At 34.0% G+C, this 23,147-nt stretch overlaps 1 protein-coding gene across 14 annotated transcripts in view; it reads left to right on the forward strand.

Moving 5' to 3' along the window:
- Window positions 1-23,147, forward strand: part of CCDC91 (coiled-coil domain containing 91) — a 363,108-nt gene that overhangs the window by 95,638 nt on the left and 244,323 nt on the right. For 2 of the 14 annotated variants that reach the window (XM_055280259.2, XM_055280260.2), the window contains one exon: window positions 23,018-23,106. The exons of 9 other annotated variants lie outside the window; for them this stretch is intronic. In XM_055280259.2, coding sequence (XP_055136234.2) covers window positions 23,088-23,106 — 19 coding nt within the window. In that variant the 5' untranslated portion in view covers window positions 23,018-23,087. Of the gene's footprint in view, window positions 1-21,015; window positions 21,229-23,017; window positions 23,107-23,147 lie in introns of those variants that run through there. 3 more of the 14 variants (XM_063640330.1, XM_055280258.2, XM_055280269.2) reach the window with 3 other exon arrangements.

Here is a 23,147-nt window from a genome sequence, read left to right on the forward strand (position 1 = left end):
TATATTAAGAGATTTTTTTTTTTTAAATAAATAGTTAGCTTACATGAGTGTGGAGCTGACTAGACAAGTCTGAAATTCATAGGACGGTCCATCAGGTTAGGACCCATAGGCACAGGTTGAAACTGCAGTCTACACACAGAATTTCTCCTTTACTAGGGAAGTCTCAACTCTGCTTTTAAGACCCTTCAAATGATTGAATCATGCCCATAATTATCTAGGGTAATCTCTTACTTAAAGTAAACTTATTACGGACTTTAATCACATACAAAATACCTTCACAGCAACATCTAGATTAGTGTTTCATTACTAGCTTATCCAAGTTGACATTTCAGAAGGCTATCACAGTATTCTTATTTCTTTTGTGTATGTGTATGTTTCTCTGAATCTATTTAAGTATAGGTTTTGCTATAATAATTATTATTTTTCCTTAGTCTGCCATTAGCAACAGTGTTGTTAGAGTAGTGTATAGAAAGTAGCTGACATAATTAAAAGGGAGTGATTTTAACCCTGTCTTTTGATCTTGTTTCTGTTTTTGCAGTTTTGTAAGTTTTCAGAAACTTGCTGACCATTGTTGCTGAAAGGACATACTTTCTTGGTTTGACTTATCCCATAGTACCCTGGATTTAATGTTAACAGTGGGAAAATCTGTTTGAATATTTCTCCTATTTCTCTTATCTGTGCATGTATAGAAAAGACTTGTAAACTGTTGAACTGAAATATTGATTGAAAATATATTTTAAAAGATAAAGGAGCCTTCTGAATATCATAAAGGTAGAAATGTACATATATCACAGGTAAAAGACAAAAAGGATAACTAAAAGAATGAAAATGAACTTTACTCAGAATATTTACAGTGAATAAAATACAGCCTCACGTACCACCATTAAGTTGGTAATGCGTTTTATTTTTCTTACCTTTGATAATTTCCACCATCCTACCAATACAAAACATTTTTTTACTCCAAGTTAAATCTAATTAAGATGATTTAAGGAGCATTGGGGGATAATGATGCTATTTATTGAGGAAGCTGACCACTCTGTGTGCTTTTGCGTACCCATAGCTTAGCTGCCACTTACAAGTGAGAACATGTAGTATTTGTTCTTTTGTTCCTGAGTTGCTTCACTTAGATAATGGCCTCCAGTTCCATCCAAGTTGTTACAAAAGACAATATTTCATTGTTTTATATGGCTGAGTGGTATTTCATGGTGTATATATACCACATTTTCTTTATGCACTCGTTGGTTGATAGGCATTTAGATTGATTATTTATCTTTGCATTTGTGAATTGTGCTGAGATAAACATACACCTGCAGTTGTTTTTTTGCTATAATGATTCCTTTTCATTTGGGTAGATATCCTCTAGTGTGATTGCTAGATCAAATGGTAGATCTACTTTTAGTTCCTTGAGAAAGCTCCATACTATTTTCATAAAGGTAGTTTAATTAGGTTCAATTTATTTATTTTTGTTTTTATTGCATTTGCATTTGGGATCTTAGTCATAAATTCTCTGCCTAGGCCAATGTCCAGAAGCATTTTTCTTAGGTTTTCTCCTAGAATTTTTATGGTTTCAGGTCTTAGATTTAAGTCTTTAATCCATCTTGGGTTAGTTTTTACATGTGGTGAGAGAGAGCAATCCAGTTTTATTCTTCTACATGTGATTATCCAATTTTCCCAGTACTATTTATTTAATAGTATGGTGTCCTTTCCCTAATTTATGTTTTTATCTGCTTTGTTAAGGATGAGTTGATTGTAGGTATTTGGCTGTATTTCTAGGTTCTCCATTATGTTCTATTGGCCTATGTGTCTACTTTTATACCAGTTCCATGCTATTTTGGTTACTATAGCCTTGTAGTATAATTTGAAGTCAGGTAATGTGATACCTTCAGATTTTTTCCTTTTGCTTAGAATTGCTTTGTGTCTTTGAGCTTTTTTTTTGGTTCCATATGAATTTTAGGATTTTCTTTTTTTTTTTTTTTTTAGTCTGTGAAAAATGATGTTGGTATTTTGATGGGAATTGCATTATATCTGTAGAGTGCTTTGGGGAGTATGGCCATTTTCATAATATTGATTCTTCCTGTCCATGAACATGGTATGTTTTTCCATTTGTTTGTATCATCTATGATTTCTTTCATCAGTCTTTTGTTGTTCCTGTATAGATCTTTCATTTCCTTGGTTAAGTATATTCTTAGGTATTTTATTTATTTTGCAGCTATTGTAAATGGGATTGAGTTCTTGATTTGATTCTTAGCTTGGTCATTATTGGTGTATAGCAGTGGCACATTTTTCTGTTTCATGAAAGTTAATGGTTGTGTAAAGGTTGAGTATCCCTTATCCAAAATGCTTGAGACTGGAAGTATTGCAGATGATAGAGATTTTTGGATTTTGGAATATTTGCATATATATAGTATTTCTTGGGATGACACCCAAGTGTAAACATGAAATTTATGTTTTATGTATAGCTTATACATATAGCCTGAATGTAATTTTATACAATATTTTAAAGATTTTTAAAATATGAAATTTTGACTGCAACCTGTCACATGGGGTCAAGTGCAGAATTTTCCATTTGTGGTATCATGTGGATGCTCAAAAAGTTTCAAATTTTGGATTATTTTAGATTTCAGGATTTTGGATTAGGGATGCACAATCTGTGTTAGTAATGAATTTAGTGGGCTTATGTTTGTCTCTGCCAGGCATGCTATTCTTTTTCAGCAGTGAGTGTGTTTGACATGGTCTGGTTCTTCTGAAATCAGATTTCTCTTGTAGCATATTTAACAGGAATTTCTAAAGTGTTTCTTATGTAAGGATAGCACTCTTTCTAATTGTAAACATTCATGATACAGCCTTTCTTCTTTTTATTAATATTGAGTAGGTTTTTTTCCATTGGAGTATTGGAAAAAAGGAGTTTTCTAGGCATGTACTTGTTGTCATATGGAATACTGATAAACTTTGTTTTCTTGCTAAAATTTTAGTGCACACAGGTAGCTTTTGAATATATCTAATGCAAATTAGGCTTTCTGGACTGTCTAGCACCCTTTGCTTTTACCTTTTGTGATTATACTTTTTTGTATTTAATGTGTATCTATAGAAATAGTGATTGTTGGCCGGGCGTAGTGGCTCATGCCTGTAATCCCAGCACTTTGGGAGGCTGAGGCGGGCGAATCATCTGAGGTGGGGAGTTCGAAACCAGCCTGACCAACATGAGGAAACCCCATCTCTACTAAAAATACAAGATTAGCCGAGTGTGATGGCACATACCTGTAATCCCAGCTACTCACGAAGGCTGAGGCAGGAGAATCGCTTGCATCCAGTAGGCAGAAATAGCGGTGAGCTGAGATCGCACCATTGCACTCTAGCCTGGGCAACAAGAGCGAAACTAGGTCCTTTGTAGGGACATGGATGAAACTGGAAAACATCATTCTCAGTAAACTATCGCAAGGACAAAAAACCAAACACCGCATGTTCTCACTCATAGGTGGGAATTGAACAATGAGAACTCATGGACACAGGAAGGGGAACATCACACTCCGGGGACTGTTGTGGGGTGGGGGGAGGGGGGAGGAACAGCATTAGGAGATACACCTAATGCTAAATGACGAGTTAATGGGTGCAGGAAATCAACATGGCACATGGATACATATGTAACAAACCTGCACATTGTGCACATGTACCCTAAAACCCTAAAGTATAATAAAAAAACAAAAAAAAAAAAAGAGAAATAGAAAGAAATAGTGATTGTTAGCCAGTCCTTCTCCATCTCCTTAAATACAACCAGATATTGCTTAGGTTTCATGAATTGTATATGTTGGGATGAAAGTAGCATGATTGTATTCGTGGTCAACAGTGAGGCTTAAAGATAGGCTATTTACGCTGAGATATAGTCTTTCTTTTTTTGCCTAGTCGTTGGACTACCACCTGTGAAATAGCATATATTAACTGTCTCCTCCTACAAATATATTCTAATGAAGTACGGTTTTAACTATGTGAAACATAACTCTCTTTGTATGAACTCAAGGTTTTTTTGAGGAATATTCTCCAAATGGAATTCTAGTATGGAGGATTGGTGGAAAGAGCACTGCTATTAGGAATCAGAAAATGTCCATTGTAGTCTCAATCCGTTAATGTTTGACAGGGTAATTTAGGCAATACTTGATTTTTTTTTTAGAACTCATTAATTGTAAAATGTGAAAATGGAGAGGATTGAACTGGTTATCTAAGGTTTCTTCTATATGCTGTCTCGTTTGCAGACACTGGGATGTCATAACCAAGTGAGAAGTTTTTCAGAGTTTCTCTGAAGGGGCTTTCGAGATGAACAGTTATTTTCTTGTTAAATTTGCTCCTGTTCGAGGTTGGAAACTGAACCTTGCAGAATCACTAATCTCATTTTATCACTATATTGAGAATAAATCTATCTCTCAGAGACAAGCTAAGCTTATGAAACTTAAATATGAAGCCTGAATGTTAATTTACAAGGAGAAATTTCTGTGCCTGAGACTGGAATACTCAAGGTCCATTCTCTCCCTACATGCAGAACAAATGTTAAGTCATGTTATGATCAAAAGGTACGTAATGAACTTGGAATTGGAATAAAGAGAATTAAATAAATCAAGTTTAATGATATTGCAGCAATTTGCCAATAGGACTGGTAAAATTTAAAATGTTGGCTTAAGTGCCCTTTTCTCTGAATAATACTTAGATGAACTCTGCCAGTGTTTATCTGTGTTTCTTTATTTAAATTTATTTCCTTTATTAAGTTTCTATGGCTGATTTACCGATCTTTCTGATCTTATTATTTATCTAAATATATTAACTGGATAAATTAATATTTTATATTTTAGTCTTTCTGGCTCGGGAATAGCTAGCTCTCCTTTATTTAGGAGACTTTGCATATCTATGTTTTGGTCACCTATTTGATGATTATTCTGATAATTTTACTTCGTAAAGCAATTCCCCAATCATTATAATTATTTGTCATAAAACTTTTAAAAGAACAATAATGTTGTTTTGCTCATTTTTTAAATGGGGAACGTAAGGCTCAGCGTCTACCCTGGAGTCATGAGCTCTACTGTAGAACTGGGATGTGAATCTAGTTCTCAAATCCAAGTTCTTTTTCTACAGTATGCTTTCTATTTAGAAGTGGCTTGAGTTCTCTTAAAGGGAACACAAAGAGCTAAATATATATTTAAGGTATTTTAAACTTCTAATATAGAAGTTTTTTTTCTTATCTAAGTTATACCTTCATAGACATTAAAATAAAGCTTCTTTTTAAAAAACTTTAAAGTTCAAGGGTACATGTGAAGGTTTGTTACATAGGTAAACCTGTGCCATGGGGGTTTGTTGTACAGATTATTTTGTTACCCAGATATTAAGCCTAGTGCCCATTAGTTATTTTTCCTGATCTTCTCCCTCCTCCCACCTTCGACCTTCTGGTAGGCCCCAGTGTCTGTGGTTGCTCCCCATGTGTTCTCATCATTTAGCTCCCACTTATAAGTGAGAACATAAGAGTTTTTGGCTGTTTCTGCGTTAATTTGCTAAGGGTTATAATGGTCTTCAGCTCCATCCATGTTCCTGCAAAGGACAAGATCTCATTCCTTTTTATGGCTGCATAGTATTCCATGGTGTATGTATAACACATTTTTAAAATCCAGTCCATCCATTGATGGCCATTTAGGTTGATCCCATGTCTTTGCTGTTGTGAAATGCTGCAGTAAACATACACTTGCATGTGTCTTTATGATACAACAAGTTATATTTCTTTGGGTATATCCCCAGTAATGGGGGGACTGCTGGGTCATATAGTAGTTCCATTTTAGCTCTTTAAGGAATTGCCACACAGCCTTTCCACAGTGGTGGAACTAATTTATACTCCCACCAACAGTGTATAAGTGTTTCTATTTCTCTGCAACCTAGCCAGCATCTATTTTTTTTTTTTTTTTACTTTTTAATAATAGCCATTATGACTGGTATGAAATAGTATCTTATTCTGGTTTTGATTTTCATTTCTCTAGTGATCAGTGATGTTCAGCTTTTTTTCATATGCTTATTGGCTTCATGTATGTCTTCTTTTAAAAAGTGTCTGTTCATGTCCTTTGCTCACTTTTTAATGGGGCTGTTTTTCTCTTGTAAATTTGTATAAGTTCCTTATAGATGTTGGATATCAGATCTTTGTCAGATACCTAGTTTGCATATATTTTCTCCCATTCTGTAGATTGTCTGTATACTGTATTAATACTTCCTTTTGCTGTGCAGAAGCCCTTTAGTTTAATTAGATCCCATTTGCCAATTTTTGCTTTTCTTGCAATTGCTTTTGGCATGTTTGTCATGAACACTTTGCCTGTTCCTGTGTCCAGAATGGTATTGCCTAGGTTGTCTTCCAGAGATTTTATAGTTTTGAGTTTTACATTTAAGTCTTTAATCCATTCTTATGTTAATTTTTGTATATAGTGTAAGGAAGGGGTCCAGTATCAATCTTCTGCATGTGGCTAACTAGTTATCCCAGCACTATTTATTGAATAGGGAGTCCTTTCCCCATTGCTTGCTTCTCTCAGCTTTGTAAAAAATGTGATGTTGTAGGTGTGAGGCCTTAGTTCTGGGGTCTCTCTCCTGTTCCATCAGTCTATGGATCTGTTTTTGTACCAATAGCATGCTGTTTTGGTTACTGTAGTCCTGTAGTACAATTTGAAGTCAGGTAGCATAATGCCTCCAGTTTTGTTTTCTTTGCTTAGGATTGCTTTGGCTATTTTTTGGTTCCATATGAATTTTCAAGTAGATTTTTCTAGTTCTATGAAGAATGTCATTGGTAGTTGAATAGCAATAGCGTTGAATGTATGAATTACTTTGGGCAATATGGCCATTTTAATGATATTGATTCTTTCTATCCATGAGTGTGGAATGCTTTTCCATTTATTTGTGTTATCTCTGATTTCTTTGAGCAGTGTTTTGTAGTTCTCATTGTAGAGGTCTTTCACCTTCTTGGTTAGCTGTGTTCCTAGTTGTTTTATTCTTTTTGTGGCAATTGTGAATGAGGTTATGTTCCTAATTTTGCTCTCAGCTTGACTGTTGTTGGGTAATAGGAATGCTAGTGATTTTTGTATATTGATATTTTGTATCCCAAGACTTCACTGAAGTTACCAGCTTAAGGAGCTTTTGGGTGGACACATTGGGGTTTTCTAGATATAGAGTCATGTTGTCTGCAAGCAGGAATAGTTTGACTTCCTTTCTTTTTATTTGGATGTACTTTATTTCTTTCTCTTTCCTGATTGCTCTGTCCAGGACTTCCAATAGTATGTTGAATAGGAGGGGTGAGAAAGAGCATCCTTGTCTTTTGCTGGATTTCGAGGGAAATGCTTTCAGCTTTTGTCCATTCATTATGATGTTGGCTGTGGGTTTGTCATGTGTCTCATTATTTTGAGGCATGTTCTTTCAATACCTAGTTTATTGAGAGTTTTTAACATGAAGAAATGTTCAATTTTATCAAAAGCCTTTTTTTGCGTCTATTGAGACAATCATGTGGTTTTTGTCTTTAGTTCTGTATAGGTGATGAATCATATTTATTAATTTAGGAATGTTGAACCAACCTTGCATCCCGGGGATAAAGCCTCCTTGATTTTAGGTTTTTGATGTGCTGCTGGATTTAGTTTGCCAGAAGTGTTTTTGCATTTGATGTTCATCAAGGATATTGGCATGACGTAATTATTTTTTGTTGTGTGTCTGCCAGGTTTTAGTATCAGGGTGATGTTGACCTCATAGAATGGCTTAGGGTGAAGACCCTCTTCCTCAGTTTTTTGGAATAGTTTCAGTAGGAATAGTACCAGTTGTTATTTGTACATCTGGTAGAATTCAGATGTGGATATGTCTAGTCCTGGGCATTTATTGGTTGGTAGGCTACTTATTGATTCAGTTTGGGAGCTTGTTATTGATCTGTTCAGGAATTTAATTTCGTGCTGGTTCAGTCTTGGGAGGGTGTATGTGTCCAGGAATTTATCCATTTCTTCTAGATTTTCTAGTTTGCATGCATGGAGGTATTCATAATATTCTCTGATGGTTCTTTATATTCCTGTGTGGTCAGTGATAATATCCATTTTGTTGTTTCTAATTGTGTTTATTTGGATCATTACTTTTTTCTTCTTTATTTTTCTAGCTAGTGGTCTATTTTACCAATTTTTTCAAAAAACCAACTGCTGGACTCATTGATCTTTTGAATTTTTTTTTGTCCCAGTTTCCTGAGTTCAGCTCTGATTTTGGTTATTTCTTGTCTTCTGCTAGCTTGGGGGTGGGTTTGCTCTTGGTTTTCTAGTTCTCCTAATTGTGATGTTAGGTTGTTAAATTGAGATCTTTCTAACTTCTTTTTGTGGACATTTAGTGCTATAAATTTCCTTTTTAACACTGTCTGAGGCCGGGCGCGGTGGCTCACGCCTGTAATCCCAGCACTTTGGGAGGCGGAGACATGCGGATCATGAGGTCAGGAGATCGAGACCATCCTGGCTAACATGGTTTTGCTGAGATTCAGGAAGCTGTTGTGGATCATACCAGCATCAGACCACCAACCAATGACCATGGCCTTTTTTTGGTGCAGGTTTGGCTTTGGGAAGTACTTTGGAGCTTCTTTTCAGTCTACCTACTGAGCTGGTAGTTGGCAGTTGTCATATAAAATCCACTTTTTGTTGCATGTCACAATCTGATTGAGAAATGATTCTTTGTTGTTGCATAGAATAGGAGAAGACAACACTTCAAAATGATGTTTTTTTTGATTTTCGCTCAGCACATGAGGCACCCACTTATTGAGCTTTTTCACCTTTCTAGTTTGCTTCAAATGCTCAATGACTGTAGAATGGTCGACATTGAGTTCTTTGGCAACCTCTTGGTAATTGTAAGAGGATCAGCCTTGATGATTGCTCTCAATTGGTTGTTGTCAACTTCCAGTGGCCAGCCACTATGATCTTCATCTTCAAGGCTCTTGTCTCCTTTGCAAAACTTCTTGAACCACCAATGCACTGTACATTCATTAGCAGTTCCTGGGCCAAATGCGTTGTTGATGTTGCGAGTTGTCTCTGCTGCTTTATGACCTATTTTGAGCTAAAATAAGAAAATTGCTCACATTTGCTTTTTGTCTAACATCATTTCCATGGTCTAAAATAAACATAAAATAAACAGCAGGTAATATGTCAACAGCAAAAGAACATAAAGTGAGAAATGCCCATTAAAATGATGTATGACATAACCACATTAATTTAAGAATGTGTTCCAACATCAAACAGCAAATTCCAACAAGGCAAAAACTGCAGTTACTTGTGCAACAACCTAATACAAATGAAAATCTACCATTTTCAATTTACTTCACCTTTATGGCTGATTAACTTTAATGCATATAATAACAATAGAACTTTATTTAAACTATATGTTCCTTGTAAATTTGGGCATATAAAATTTCTTGGAGATCATTTAAGAGTTTAGGTGTCTAATAGCTGCTATTTCTTTTAACCTGCTTGAAAATAGGAGATAATGACACCTAACATTGAGCTGAGAGTTATAGTCTTTAGTAGGCTCAAATTTTGCTTTTGAGTCCCTGTTATGGGTTGATGGCACATGTGTTTAGGTATCTAGCTCTAAGTATATGTTGGTGTGATGACTAAGTTTTTTTTTTTTTTAATAAATAGTATTTTCACCATATTAATATAAAATAGGCTGGTCTTCTGCTGTTGAAACTATTATGATTATCAAATTTATAAAAGCCACAAGAATGTAGTATATAAATTGTCAGGCAGACGTACATTGCCTTTGTTAATACTTAAATAGAGTACTCTATTTAGATAGTACCCAATGCTTCTCAAATTGTAGATGTAAACTTGGGCAAAGTACCCTCAAAACTCTAAAGTGAATAATTCTGTTTATATATAATAATACTTATTTTGTGTGTACTCTGGAAGTTATTATGGAGCTGTTTATTTCATTTTAGGATGCTGAGTCAGCTTCTGGCAAATGGTATATTTGTAATCTGATAACTCAATAAGGTGCTAAAAGCCTTTTTCGTAGAGATTTCTATTTTATGATTTAAATAACAGGCAAAGAAAAGAAGAAGATTTTAATTTCAAAATACACAGTGATTAAGTCAAAGATTATTAATATACATTATAAAAAGATTAACAGCAAGAGTGTCTTGGGCATATAGATAGAAAATAGTGAGAACAGTAGAAGCTCATTCAGAGAATAAGACATAAAATCTGCAACTGAGGAAAAACTAGCACATACAGAAGTAAGAGAACTGAAAATAATCTTTGTAGCTTAAATGAATGCAAATTGTGGCAAGCTTTATATTGAAGGTTCAAAGAAAGAGAAGAAAGAACAAATAATTGTGTTTCATTTTGCTAATATTCACATACTGTAACTAGATTTCCCATTATAATTAACTAGATGGGCAGAAGGGGACTTTAAAGTAGTTTTGTTTTACTTCATTAAGTTTTGTTTTCTACTGGCAGTAGGATATAGTTAAGAGCTTATTTGAGGACTGTTGCTCTTATTTTCTTCTTTTAATTGGCATTGTTAAATCACTGTATATATGCTAGCTAGTAGTCATGTTTTGCTTTCTCTTTAGGCATTTAATGATAAAACATTAACTTCTGTTGTTGGTATCAATTTAAATATATACTTTATTGAAAACATTAGTTTCTTAAAATTCTTTTTGAAGTTTTCGTCTCTCTGTCTCTTTTTTAACTTATCCTTTTCCTATTTGGTTCTCTGTATTGTTTCCTTGTCTGTATTTTTTTTTTTTTTTATTCAAAGAGATGTGGCCTTGATCTGCCACCCAGGCTGGAGTACAGTGATGTGATCATAGTTCACTGCAGCCACGAACTCCTGGGCTCAAACCATCTTTCCACCTCAGCCTTCCCAGTAGCTGGGACACTGTACTCACCTCCTTGTCTGCAGTGGGCCTTGCTCCTTGCCTGTATTTTTCATTGTTTAACTACTAGAAAAATAACACACACACGCCCAAAATCTTAACATGATTTTAACTTGCATTTTTAGTACTTGTGGAGTGGAGAATATGAGCTTGAGCTTTAGAGTCAAACAGACATGAATTCTGATCGTGACTTGACAGTCTTCTAGTTTGTGAAATTTTGTACTTTACAATTAAACTCAGAATCTTAGATTCTTCGTTTTTGAAATGGTTGTTATAGAGAGGATGAAATAAGTTGACACACACAAAAAAATATTGCACAGCACCTAGACCAGAGTATGTACCAGGTCAGTGACAGTTCTCTCCCCTTTTTTCATTTCACTTAACAGAAATTTGAGCTGTTCTTTTTGGTCATTGATATGCTTTGGCTCTGTGTCCCCACCCAAATCTCATCTCGAATTGTAATCCCCCCATGTCAAGGGAGGGACCTAGTGGGAGGTGATTGGGTTATGGAGGTGGTTTCCCTCGCATGCTGTTCTTGTGATAATGAGTTCTCACAAGATCTTCTGGTTTAAAAGTGTCGCCCTTCCCCTTCTCTGGCTCTCTTTCTCCTTCTGTCTTGCGAAAAAAGGGCCTGCTTCCCCTTTGCCTTCTGCTGTGATTGTAAGCTTCCTGAGGCATCCCCAGCCATGTGGAACTGAGTCAGTTAAACCTGCTTTCTCTCTCTCTATTTTTTTTTTTTTTTTTTTTGAGATGGGATTTCACTCTTGTTGCCCAGGCTGGAGTGCAGTGGCGCGATTTCGGCTCACTGCAACCTCTGCTTCTTGGGTTCAAGCGATTCTCTTGCCTCAGCCTCCCGAGTAGCTGGGATTACAGGCATGTGCCACTACACCTGGCTAAATTTTGTATTTTTAGTAGAGATGGGGTTTTGCCATGTTGGCCAGGCTGGTTTGGAACTCCTGACCTCAGGTGATCGGCCTGCTTCAGCCTCCCAAAGTGCTGGGATTACAGGTTTGAACTACTACGCCTGACCTAAACCTGCTTTCTTTATACATTACTCAGTCTCAGGTAAGTATCCTTATAGCAGTGTGAGAATGAATTAATAGTCATGTAAAAAAAGATATTTTGAAATGAAAACTATTCATTGTCTACATTCAGCACAAGTTTCAGGGTTATCTGATTCTAGCCCTGTTCATTGTCTTTGAGTTATTTTATAATTACAGCTCTTCATATGTTATACGAACTGATAGACATGAAATTCTGATTGACTCTGCACCTTTAGCAAAAAGCAGTTGCACCTCCATTTGCAATTTATTTCAATATTTGTTCATTCTCTATAAATTTGTCCTATTTTAAATGATGTTTCCTTTGAAGTGATTATAACATTTGCCTGGTTCCTTCATTGTATGAGTAGAATAAAATCTTTGATATATATCTACTTTATCTCTGTGAGTCAAGATTTTATCTTTTTTTTGAAAATCATGTTTTTATATTGAAAATATTTCCAAGAAATGTCTAAATGAAATTTTTAAAATAAATTGATTTATTGAACACCTTTGATATACAGCACACTAATATTTTAATCATTTGCTATTTGGAGTGTTGCAATGGTGATGTCAAACTACAAGCAATGGCAAGTCATTCCAAGATACTTAACAACTAAGTACTTTAGATAATAATTTATTTTTTATTAATACCAGTGTGATATTCTCAGGGTAAAGTCTTCTAATGTAAAGGATTGCTCTGTATCGTACATTACATAGTGTCTTGAATATAGTGCTACTCTATGATTGTATTTTGAATAAGTGATTAGATAAATGAGTCCAATAAAGAACACAGGCACTGTTTTCTTAAGTGTGTCATTATGTTCTAATGAGTTTAAAAAATTTCTTGAGGATCTAGTTTCCAGAGACTCAGGAACCAAAAACTACCTCAGCAGGAACTTAACATTTTAAAATGATGTATTCAAAACGTATCGCTTTAGCTTAAGGTGTGATATAATTTTTTTCTTGCACTTCAGAAATTGCTTAGAATTTTGTTCACTCAGTGTGAGCAAGAGTTAAAAGAAGAAAGCCTTTTATTTTTAGATAGTAAATTTGGATAAAAGATACTATGATTTTGGAATATTCCTCCCATATTCTTCAAACTGTTTAGACTCCTTATATCATTTTTTATTGTATTATACTTCATTAGTTTATTTCTACTTTCATTTATTTTTGGATGCTGTGGGGTTTTCTTGCTGTAATATTAAAGAAGCAGTGGGGAATGATTTTTTTTTAATTTTATTTTCAAATTTTTTATTTTTTAAATTTTCCCATTCACAAAGTTATATTTATGTTTATATTATATAATTTTATGTTGACTATGCTAGCAAAAGATTACGAGGTCTCTTCCTCTGCATCTCTTTTAGAAATGGTAACAGTTTTTTTTTGTCATTTGTGTAATTCCGAAATTTGATTATTGCAATTTGTAGTATACAGTGTTACCCAAACAGCCCTCTGGAACACTGTTATTCCTCAAAGAAGCGAGTCGAGGTGGAGTCTTTGTTTATAGTATGCCAGTAACTCTAGAAAATAATTAAAAATAACTAAAATGGTAGAAATTTTATCAATGATGTAATCATTTTATTAAGAAAGTGATCATTTCTGTTTCCTGTGTTCCTCCATCTTGGCCTTTTAAAAGCTATTATATGTTTTTCCTTCAATTTCCAACCTAGATGTCTTAGATACATCCTAAAATCCATTATATTACATCTATATATCTATACATATAATATATAAACATATACGTTATATATCAAGGGTTATTTCCTGTGAGGAACCCTCCTTGGATAGAAACAATGATTTTCTAAACACTGACTTTCACCATTTTCTGTAAATTTTAAAAGAAATGTGTACACTTGGTTTCAATTTTTTTTAGTAACATCTTCATATTTAGATATGCGATTTGGATCCCCATAAGCACTTGCAAATTCTCTGTTTTTCATAACAGTGATTTCCCTACATGAGTGATTTTCAAAGGTGTCAGCAATGAGCATTGAATAGGAAGATGTGGATTCAACAACATAGACCTGAAAATACATTTGGGGATCAGAGGTGAGATGACAGTTTATGCAAGCAGATAGTCATCAGCCTCTAATGTACCTAAAAAATGAAAGAATGGGATAAAAATGCGGACCTGCATTGGATAATAGGGTGTTTGAATGAAAATTAAAGGTCAAAACTATTTTCTGAGTTACAAGTTATAAAAATCATTATTTTATTGGCATATTCCTCCTGAATTATTTTAATCATTAACAGAGATAAACAGATTTTTTTTGGGGGGGGTATAGGTAAAAGTGCATGGCTATTTTTACTCATTTCTTATTTAGAATTAACAAGAGTTATTATGTTTATGTAAAATGAAACAGAAATGACCACAAACAGAATTACTGGGAAAAAAAATTGCATACTGTTTGGAAACTTGGTGCTCCTTCGCCTGTGTCATGTTTTGACATAGTTAGCTTTTTGTGCTTTAGAAGAGGTCTGTCAATGAAAAATGATATGTCCAAGTGACTTGCTAGTTACCCTTACAAAGTTAAAAATGAAGAACTGCCATTCATTGCACTTTTGATTTGCTTTGTAGCTGTGAAGGAATATTGTGCTGACTTTGTATTCTCTAAATCTTAGAAAACCAAGGATTTCACATTTAAAATAAAGCAAATTGTATCTATACTCTGCTTAAGCATTAAAAGCAAGCAAACAAACAACATACCTAGAGAAACAAAATTTCATAGATTTCTCTTAAAACAATTTTGGCTGTGTTTTTGTGGAAGTAGGTGTTGTTGGGCACACCTGATTTCCTGCATTTAAAGATTTTGGGCATGAGGACTGACACTACACGATTTTTAATAGACCAAAGAATACTGTAAGCACTTTGAAACTTTAAAAATTCCACCTTGACTAAGTGAGAAGATAATTATATTTTACATACTAGAATTTGTAATTTAAAAGTTATGTTTACAATTTCCCATTTATTAAGCACACACATTTAAAAAATGTATACCATCATTACTATAAAATAATACTTTGTGTCTATATATGTGGACAATATTTACCAGGACAGATTTTCTTCTAAGGGTTGGATGTTACAAGGCAGTCATCTTAAATTAGTGAAGCTATGTGAATTGTAGCATAGCAAAAACTGTAGAGGTTTAACTGAAAAAAATCTAGTTCTCACTTAGAGGGAAATAATATGCTCTCTTTTCTTTCACAGATGCTATTCATTTGTTTTCTCATTTTATATTAAAAATTGGATTTGGATTATGAAACACTTAGTAAACATAGTATCAAATTCAACAACTTTCTGAAAATTCCTCTGATGCCTCATAAATTAATAGTGCCTATGAATTGTAAGCACTTTACATTCAACTTTCCATATGTCGTATTGGTCTGATTAGCAGCATGCCAGAAAGGCTTGCATCTCCAAATTTTGTGTTTATTGGTCTGTTGCTGATTGTTGAGTTTTCCCCCCCCCCCCCCACAAAAGCTAGTTGGCCCCTATTAGTCTTTACTTTGAAGCTGGATCTTTTCCTATCCTATTAACTCAGAGCATGCTTTGATTGGGGGTTAATGTGACTCCTGGGGGTTGATTATTCCAATTAGGTAGGATATTGAAACAAAAGTCTTTAGAAGTATATTTTTAAGCAGGTATAGTTATTTTTTTATTTTTCTTTGTTATATTTAAAAATAACACACCTGAATCTGCTATTTAACTTAAGAACTAGAGTGTTAACCAATTTCATAATTTTTCTTCTACCCTATCCCTTTGCCTTTGTCAAAAAAAAGACAAAAAATTGTGTGTGTGTGTGTGTGTGTGTGTGTGTGTGTGTATATATATATATGAACTTTGCTTATGTGCTTTATAAAAATGGGTTCATACTGTTCGAAATCTTCAGGATTTATATTTTTAAACCAAATTTTTGTCTCTAAGATTCAGTCTTGTTGTTTCATATATCTGTAGTTTCTTTATTTTCACTGCTAAATAATTGATTATGCCACAACTCAGGTACCCATTTTATGTCAGTGAGTATTTAGGTTGTTGCCACTTATTTGCTGTTATGAACAGTAACTGGTAGAAACATTCTGATAAATATTTTTAGTGGTAGCAGGTCTTTCTTTATTTAGCAGTTTTGCCTAGGGAAGGATTTTGTGGAGACCAAGTTATTTTTCCTCTGATGAGTAATTCTTTAAATGTGTTGTTTCTTTTTTATTATATAATTTCCCCTTTGCTGTTTCCTCTTTACTTTTATTGTGACTTACAGAAAACCTTCAAGAAATGGACAAATAATTCCCATATATCCTTCCTTCATTTTCTTCAAAGGTTAACATTTTACCACATTTGCTTTATCATTTTCTTCCTTTTCCTTCTCATTTTTCTTATTCTCCTCAGTATATATTTAGTGTTCTTTTTGTTCTTACACTGAGGGCATTCAATCAAAATACCATGTCCCAAAGTAACTTGGGTTAGTTCTTACCCCTCCCTCTCTCATACTGTGTTACGTGATCAGGTTATTCATTTGCAAGTTCATTTGTTGTTCTTTGTATTCTGTTTTAGGATTTCTCATTCCCCTGCCTGTTGATTTCATTTTTCTTTTATTGAGTATGTGAAACATTAACATGGTGCCAAAAGTTGAGAACTGTATTAAAACCTATATTCAGAGAAGAGAGATTTCTTGCCATTCATTTATTATCTTTCCACCTCATTCTTGCCTATCTTCCACTATCAGTCCTGTTTGTTTTTGGCTTTATCCTTCATACGTTTCTTTTACAGCAAATAAGTAGATGTATGTATCTTTGTCTTTTCATATATTTAAGGGCCTTTTGTATATTTTCATTTTGGTAAATCGTTCACATCTTTTGCTCATTGTATGGGTATTTTTTATTCCCTCAACCTTTTTTTTCCCCCTAGGTTTTAAATGTTCTTTATTTATTAGGAAAATTGGCCCTTATCTGTGATACATGTTATACATATTATTGTTTTCCCCAGGTTTTAAATGTTCTTTATTTATTAGGAATATTGGCCCTTATCTGTGATACATGTTATACATATTAGTTTTTTTTAACTTGTTAGTTGGTTTTTATATTTGTTTTGACAGAGAAAACATTTAATATATTCTATGGTGAAATTAGTCAGTCTTTCCTTGTGTTGTATCTATAATCTAGCCATAGTTAGAATGCCTTTTCTTATGTCTAAGGTGAAGAAGAACTCACTCATGTTTTCTCGTAGAGTATATGATCTCATTATTAAACTGTTTAGATCCCTGATCCTCTTTGGAGTTTCTTTTGTGTATGATATGATATAAGAGTTTAATTTGATTTAACACATTTTTTCCAAACAACTAATCAATTGTTCTATCACTATTTATTAACAGGCGCATCTTTGACTCAGTGATTTGAAATGCTGCTTTTATCACATACTTGCTTCACACATACTTGGATCTATTCTGGACTTTCTGATGTGTTCTTCTGCCAAATAATATACCATCTTATTTATAGCGATTATATAACATAATTTAATACAGCAAATTTTGATAAATAGTAGTATGTTTTAATATAGTTTAATTTAGTATATTTTAATAAGAGGGAATGGTATTCCCCACATAGCTTTTCTCTTTTAGTGTTGTTCTGTTCTTTCAAGCTCACTTTTTTAATGTGACATTTAATGCCCATTTATCTAACTTCATTATAAAAAACTTACTGGGATTGTATTAAGCCTATACATTAATTAAGAGAGGACTGGGATTATAATATTTAGATGTTCTATCCTATTACAAGAGATATCTTTACCTTTGTTTAGGTCTACGTCTTTCAGGAGTGTTTTAAAGTTTTCCTCACATTTCTTGCTAAATTTATTCTTAAGTACTGTATTGTGTCTTTGTTGTAGTGAAAAGTAGTTATTTTCTCTACCATTACATTCTTTAAATGATTATTGTTTTTACATATGAATTATGTTGGTTTCTGCTGGTCAAGTTTATATCCTGCTACTCTTCTGAATGCTTTCATTATTAGAATTAATTTTATATGTATTCTCATGATGGAAGCATGAAATTGTTTTCACCTTTTTTCTATTTTTATGGTGCTATTTCATTTCTCTTGTTGAATTGCATTGATTTGTGCCTTTAGTACAATGTTTAAAGATATAAAGTTAGTAGCATCCTTTTCTTATTCCTCATCTTTACGGAAACACCTTTAATCTTTTCCCATTAGTTAAGTTGCTGCCTTTAGGGCTGAGGTTTATATATTTTATTATCTTAAGAAAATGTCCATCAGTTTCTATTTTTGATTGTTTTTAACTGAAATGGGTGTTCAGCTTTATCACAGTCATTTCCAGAGTCTGGAGATAATCACATAATTTTTCTTTTTAATTCTGTTAATATGGAGTATTAATGAATTCTGTAATAGGTAACCAGTCTTGCATTCCTGGAGTAAGTTCTATTGGTTCATTACATATCATTTTAATATGGTGCTGGATTCATTTTGTTAATATTTTATTTAGAACTTATACTTCATTATAAGTGATACTCTAATCTGAAAATCTTGAATTTTTCTAATTTTTAATGTCTTTATAAGGTGTTACTATTAATGTTATGTTAATTGTAGTAATGTTAATGAAGTTTTCCTTCATTTTCAGTGTTCTCAATTTTAGAATATTGGGTTTATATAATGTTTGAATTTTTGGTAGAAATCCTCTTGAAATAATCTGAGCCTAGTGCTTTCTTTGTTGGGTAGTTGCCTATTTTTCACAAGAAAATTTATTTTCAAAAGTTGAAAAAAATATTTTATCAGATCAACTTTTAGAAACTACATTTCTTTAGGAATTTTTTCATTTTTCTAAATGCTTTGATTTACTTAGAAGTCTTTAGAAGAGCCTTATTACTTACTATTTTTTTCTGTTTTAAAAGCTATATTCTCCTTGTCATTTAATTTTGTATATTTGAGTTCTTTCTCTTTTACTGTTAGTTACTATTTTGTTTAATTTTCATTTGAAATTCAGGATTTTGATTAGTTATATGTACCCTTTTTTCCTATTAATCTACTTCAATGAATGCAGTATCTTTATTATTTTCCTTATTCTACTTTTTAAATTTTCTTGTTTCCTTTTTAGTCTGAGCTCGGAATTTAATTCATTGTTTTTTGATTGAAGTGTTCAGGGCTATGAAGTTTTCTTTCTAATCACTGCTTTAAATGTATCCCATATATTATTATGCAATGGTTTGTCACTATTTCTTAGAAATCTTGTAGTATCTTAACAGATAATAGAAAATTAGAATTATATTGTGATTGGGTGAATAATGGGATAGGTGTGAAAAGATTTCTGGAAAAGCTTGTTTTGAATGTTGCCAACTTATAACTTCAATGACAACTTCCATTTACTGAATATTTACCACGTACCTGTCACTGAGCTAGGTGGTTGGTATGCATTATCTCATTTAAGCTGTATAACATCATTTTTTTTTTTTTTTTTTAAGCTGGAGAGATCTTTTTATTTTTTTATTTTATTTTATTTTATTTTATTTTTATTATACTTTAGGGTTTTAGGGTACATGTGCACAATGTGCAGGTTTGTTACATATGTATCCATGTGCCATGTTGATTTCCTGCACCCATTAACTCGTCATTTAGCATTAGGTGTATCTCCTAATGCTGTCCCTCCCCCCTCCCCCCACCCCACAACAGTCCCCAGAGCGTGATGTTCCCCTTCCTGCGTCCATGAGTTCTCATTGTTCAATTCCCACCTATGAGTGAGAACATGCGGTGTTTGGTTTTTTGTCCTTGCGATAGTTTACTGAGAATGATGTTTTCCAGTTTCATCCATGTCCCTAGAAAGGACATGAACTCATCATTTTTTATGGCTGCATAGTATTCCATGGTGTATATGTGCCACATTTTCTTAATCCAGTCTATCGTTGTTGGACATTTGGGTTGGTTCCAACTCTTTGCTATTGTGAATAGTGCCGCAATAAACATATGTGTGCACGTGTCTTTATAGCAGCATGATTTATAGTCCTTTGGGTATATACCCAGTAATGGGATGGCTGGGTCAAATGGTATTTCTAGTTCGAGATCCCTGAGGAATCGCCACACTGACTTCCACAATGGTTGAACTAGTTTACAGTCCCACCAACAGTGTAAAAGTGTTCCTATTTCTCCACATCCTCTCCAGCACCTGTTGTTTCCTGATTTTTTAATGATGGCCATTCTAACTGGTGTGAGATGGTATCTCACTGTGGTTTTGATTTGCATTTCTCTGATGGCCAGTGATGAGGAGCATTTCTTCATGTGTTTTTTGGCTGCATAAATGTCTTCTTTTGAGAAGTGTCTGTTCATGTCCTCTGCCCACTTTTTGATGGGGTTGTTTTTTTCTTGTAAATTTGTTTGAGTTCATTGTAGATTCTGGATATTAGCCCTTTGTCAGATGAGTAGGTTGCAAAAATTTTCTCCCATTGTGTAGGTTGCCTGTTCACTCTGATGATAGTTTCTTTTGCTGTGCAGAAGCTCTTTAGTTTAATGAGATCCCATTTGTCGATTTTGGCTTTTGTTGCCATTGCTTTTGGTGTTTTAGACATGAAGTCCTTGCCCACGCCTATGTCCTGAATGGTATTGCCTAGGTTTTCTTGTAGGATTTTAATGGTTTTAGGTCTAACATATAAGTCTTTAATCCATCTTGAATTAATTTTTGTATAAGGTGTAAGGAAGGGATCCAGTTGCAGCTTTCTACATATGGCTAGCCAGTTTTCCCAGCACCATTTATTAAATAGGGAATCCTTTCCCCATTTCTTGTTTTTGTCAGGTTTGTCAAAGATCAGATAGTTGTAGCTATGTGGCATCATTTCTAAGGGCTCTGTTCTGTTCCATTGATCTATGTCTCTGTTGTGGTACCAGTACCATGCTGTTTTGGTTACTGTATAACATCATTTTGAGCTACCTATTATTTCCCCATTTTCACAAGAGCAAACTTTGGCTTAGAAGAGTTATTGTAATTTGCCTAGGGCTACATAATGCATAAATTGTTAATGTTTAAATTTGAATCCATTTCTTACGGCTTTTACCTAGACAATAATATTGTGAGGTCACAGAGGTACTGAACAAATGGGGCAGAGTCAGGGAATGTTAGTAGTACGGTGTGACTGGAGTGAAGTTAGCACTTAGTGGTATCATTTCTGGCTTGAGCAAATGGTTTTTTGATGTATTATTAACTGAGATGGAAAACATGAAGCAAAGCAGGTTTATTTAAGATGATGGGCAAGTTTGGTATACCTGTTGGACAACTGAATGAAACTATCTGGTAGTAAGGTGAGTATATAGATCTAGATTTCTGCAGAGTGATTTATATCAGAGATGTATTGGGTATCATTAGCTTAGAGGTGGTAATTTGAAGAATGGGTTTTGAAAGTGGTAATCTGGAATATTCAGTGCAGTGAGAAGATCAGAAGAGATATGAAATAATGAAACTTGTGGTTTATTGGAGAAAGAGCCTGCAAAGGAATCAAGGAAATGGTAGTCAAAATGTTAGGTATAAATATAGGAGATCATGTGTAACAAGCACCAAAGGAGGAGTTTTAAGAAAAATGGAGGGTCATTATCATGTTCTCTGGAGAACTAAAGAAAGATAAGATCAGAAGTGTTTATTTGATTTAATAGTATCTGATATGACAAGTATTATCTTAAATAACAGATCCAGTGGAGTGATGAAGATTGGGTCGAGGAAGAAGAAAATGGAGACTAGGGTTATGAACTGTTCAAGAACTTTGGTTATGAAGAGAAAGGGTCATAGTACGGTACTAGCTAGTATGCGATTCAGGGTACCTTCATTCCCTCTCTCTGCTGTCCTCCTTCAACCTCTCCCTTTCATCTCTTTCTTTTTCTCTTTTCTTTCTTACTCGCTCCCACTCTTCCTGTTTTCTACCCACGTTCCCTCCTTTCTCCCTAATATGATACACTTGAACATTTAATGTTACAGGATGAGAATTTAACTTGGGACAGCATGACATCTTATCTTACGCCTATAAATATGAGTAACATAAATAATAAATATTAAAATAGGTGTTGGATCAGAATGAAACTGTTAATAGTTTCTTGAATACAGGATCACAGCCACATATATACCTTTAAATAAACATACTTGCTCAATAAATTTTAATAATAATCATTAAAATAATAAAATATCAACACTGTACTAAATGCTTTACATGTTTTCCACATTTCAACCTTATCAGCAAAATCTCTGCCCATTTTATAGGTGAGGAAACTGAAGCACAGAGAAGTTAAGTAACTTGTCCATTGTTCTATACCTGGTGTGGCAGTGTGGTTCTAGAGTCTATGCTCTTAATCACAAGGCTGTATTCCTTCTCATTCCACTGTACTAGTTATTTTCATGTCTTTAAAAATTCATTAGTAATATTTTTGTTGTAAATTACGATACAGAATTAGAAGTGGGAATATTTTGACGTTTTGAAGAACTCTCACTATTCTGCTTGTATAGAATAGTGAAGATTAGAAAAAAAATAATTTTTGAAGTAGGAATACCAAGTACAAACATCAATTAAAATTTCACTTTTCTGTATTTGAGTTAAAGAATTGAAACGCCTGGCCAGGCGTGGTGGCTCACACCTGTAATCCTAGCACTTTGAGAGGCCTAGGCGGGCAGATCATGAGGTCAGGAGATTGAGACTATCCTGGCCAACATGGTGAAACTCCATCTCTACTAAAAATACAAAAATTAGCTGAGCATGGTGGCGAGTGCCTGTAATCCTGGCTACTCGGGAGGCTAAGGAGGAGAATTGCTTGAACCCAGGAGGTGGAGATTGCAATGAGCCGAGATCACGCCATTGTACTCCAGCCTGGGTGACGGGGTGAGACTCCGTCTCAAAAAAAAAAAAATAAAAGAAACGCCTATGGGTGAGGCTAGACTATATTAATTACATAGTATGGCACATAATATCTCAAAAATGCAATATTGCTAAAAATGCAATATTGTTACATAATAAAAGTGTGTATAATTGAATTCTTAGAATATCAGTCACAAATTGATGTATTTGTTATTTTGTTTATCTCTAATGGCCTTATAAATGTCTTTCTTCAGGGAAACATGCAATTTTCATTGTGAGCTGCCTTCCAGAGTTTATGGTAGAACTTCACTGACGTTGCTACTGATGCCAATGTGGAATAAAGGTCTTTATAGTTTAGAAAGTTAAAATGTATAAATGAGCTGC

Source organism: Symphalangus syndactylus, chromosome 5, assembly GCF_028878055.3.
Source record: "Symphalangus syndactylus isolate Jambi chromosome 5, NHGRI_mSymSyn1-v2.1_pri, whole genome shotgun sequence".
Taxonomy (NCBI): domain Eukaryota; kingdom Metazoa; phylum Chordata; class Mammalia; order Primates; family Hylobatidae; genus Symphalangus; species Symphalangus syndactylus.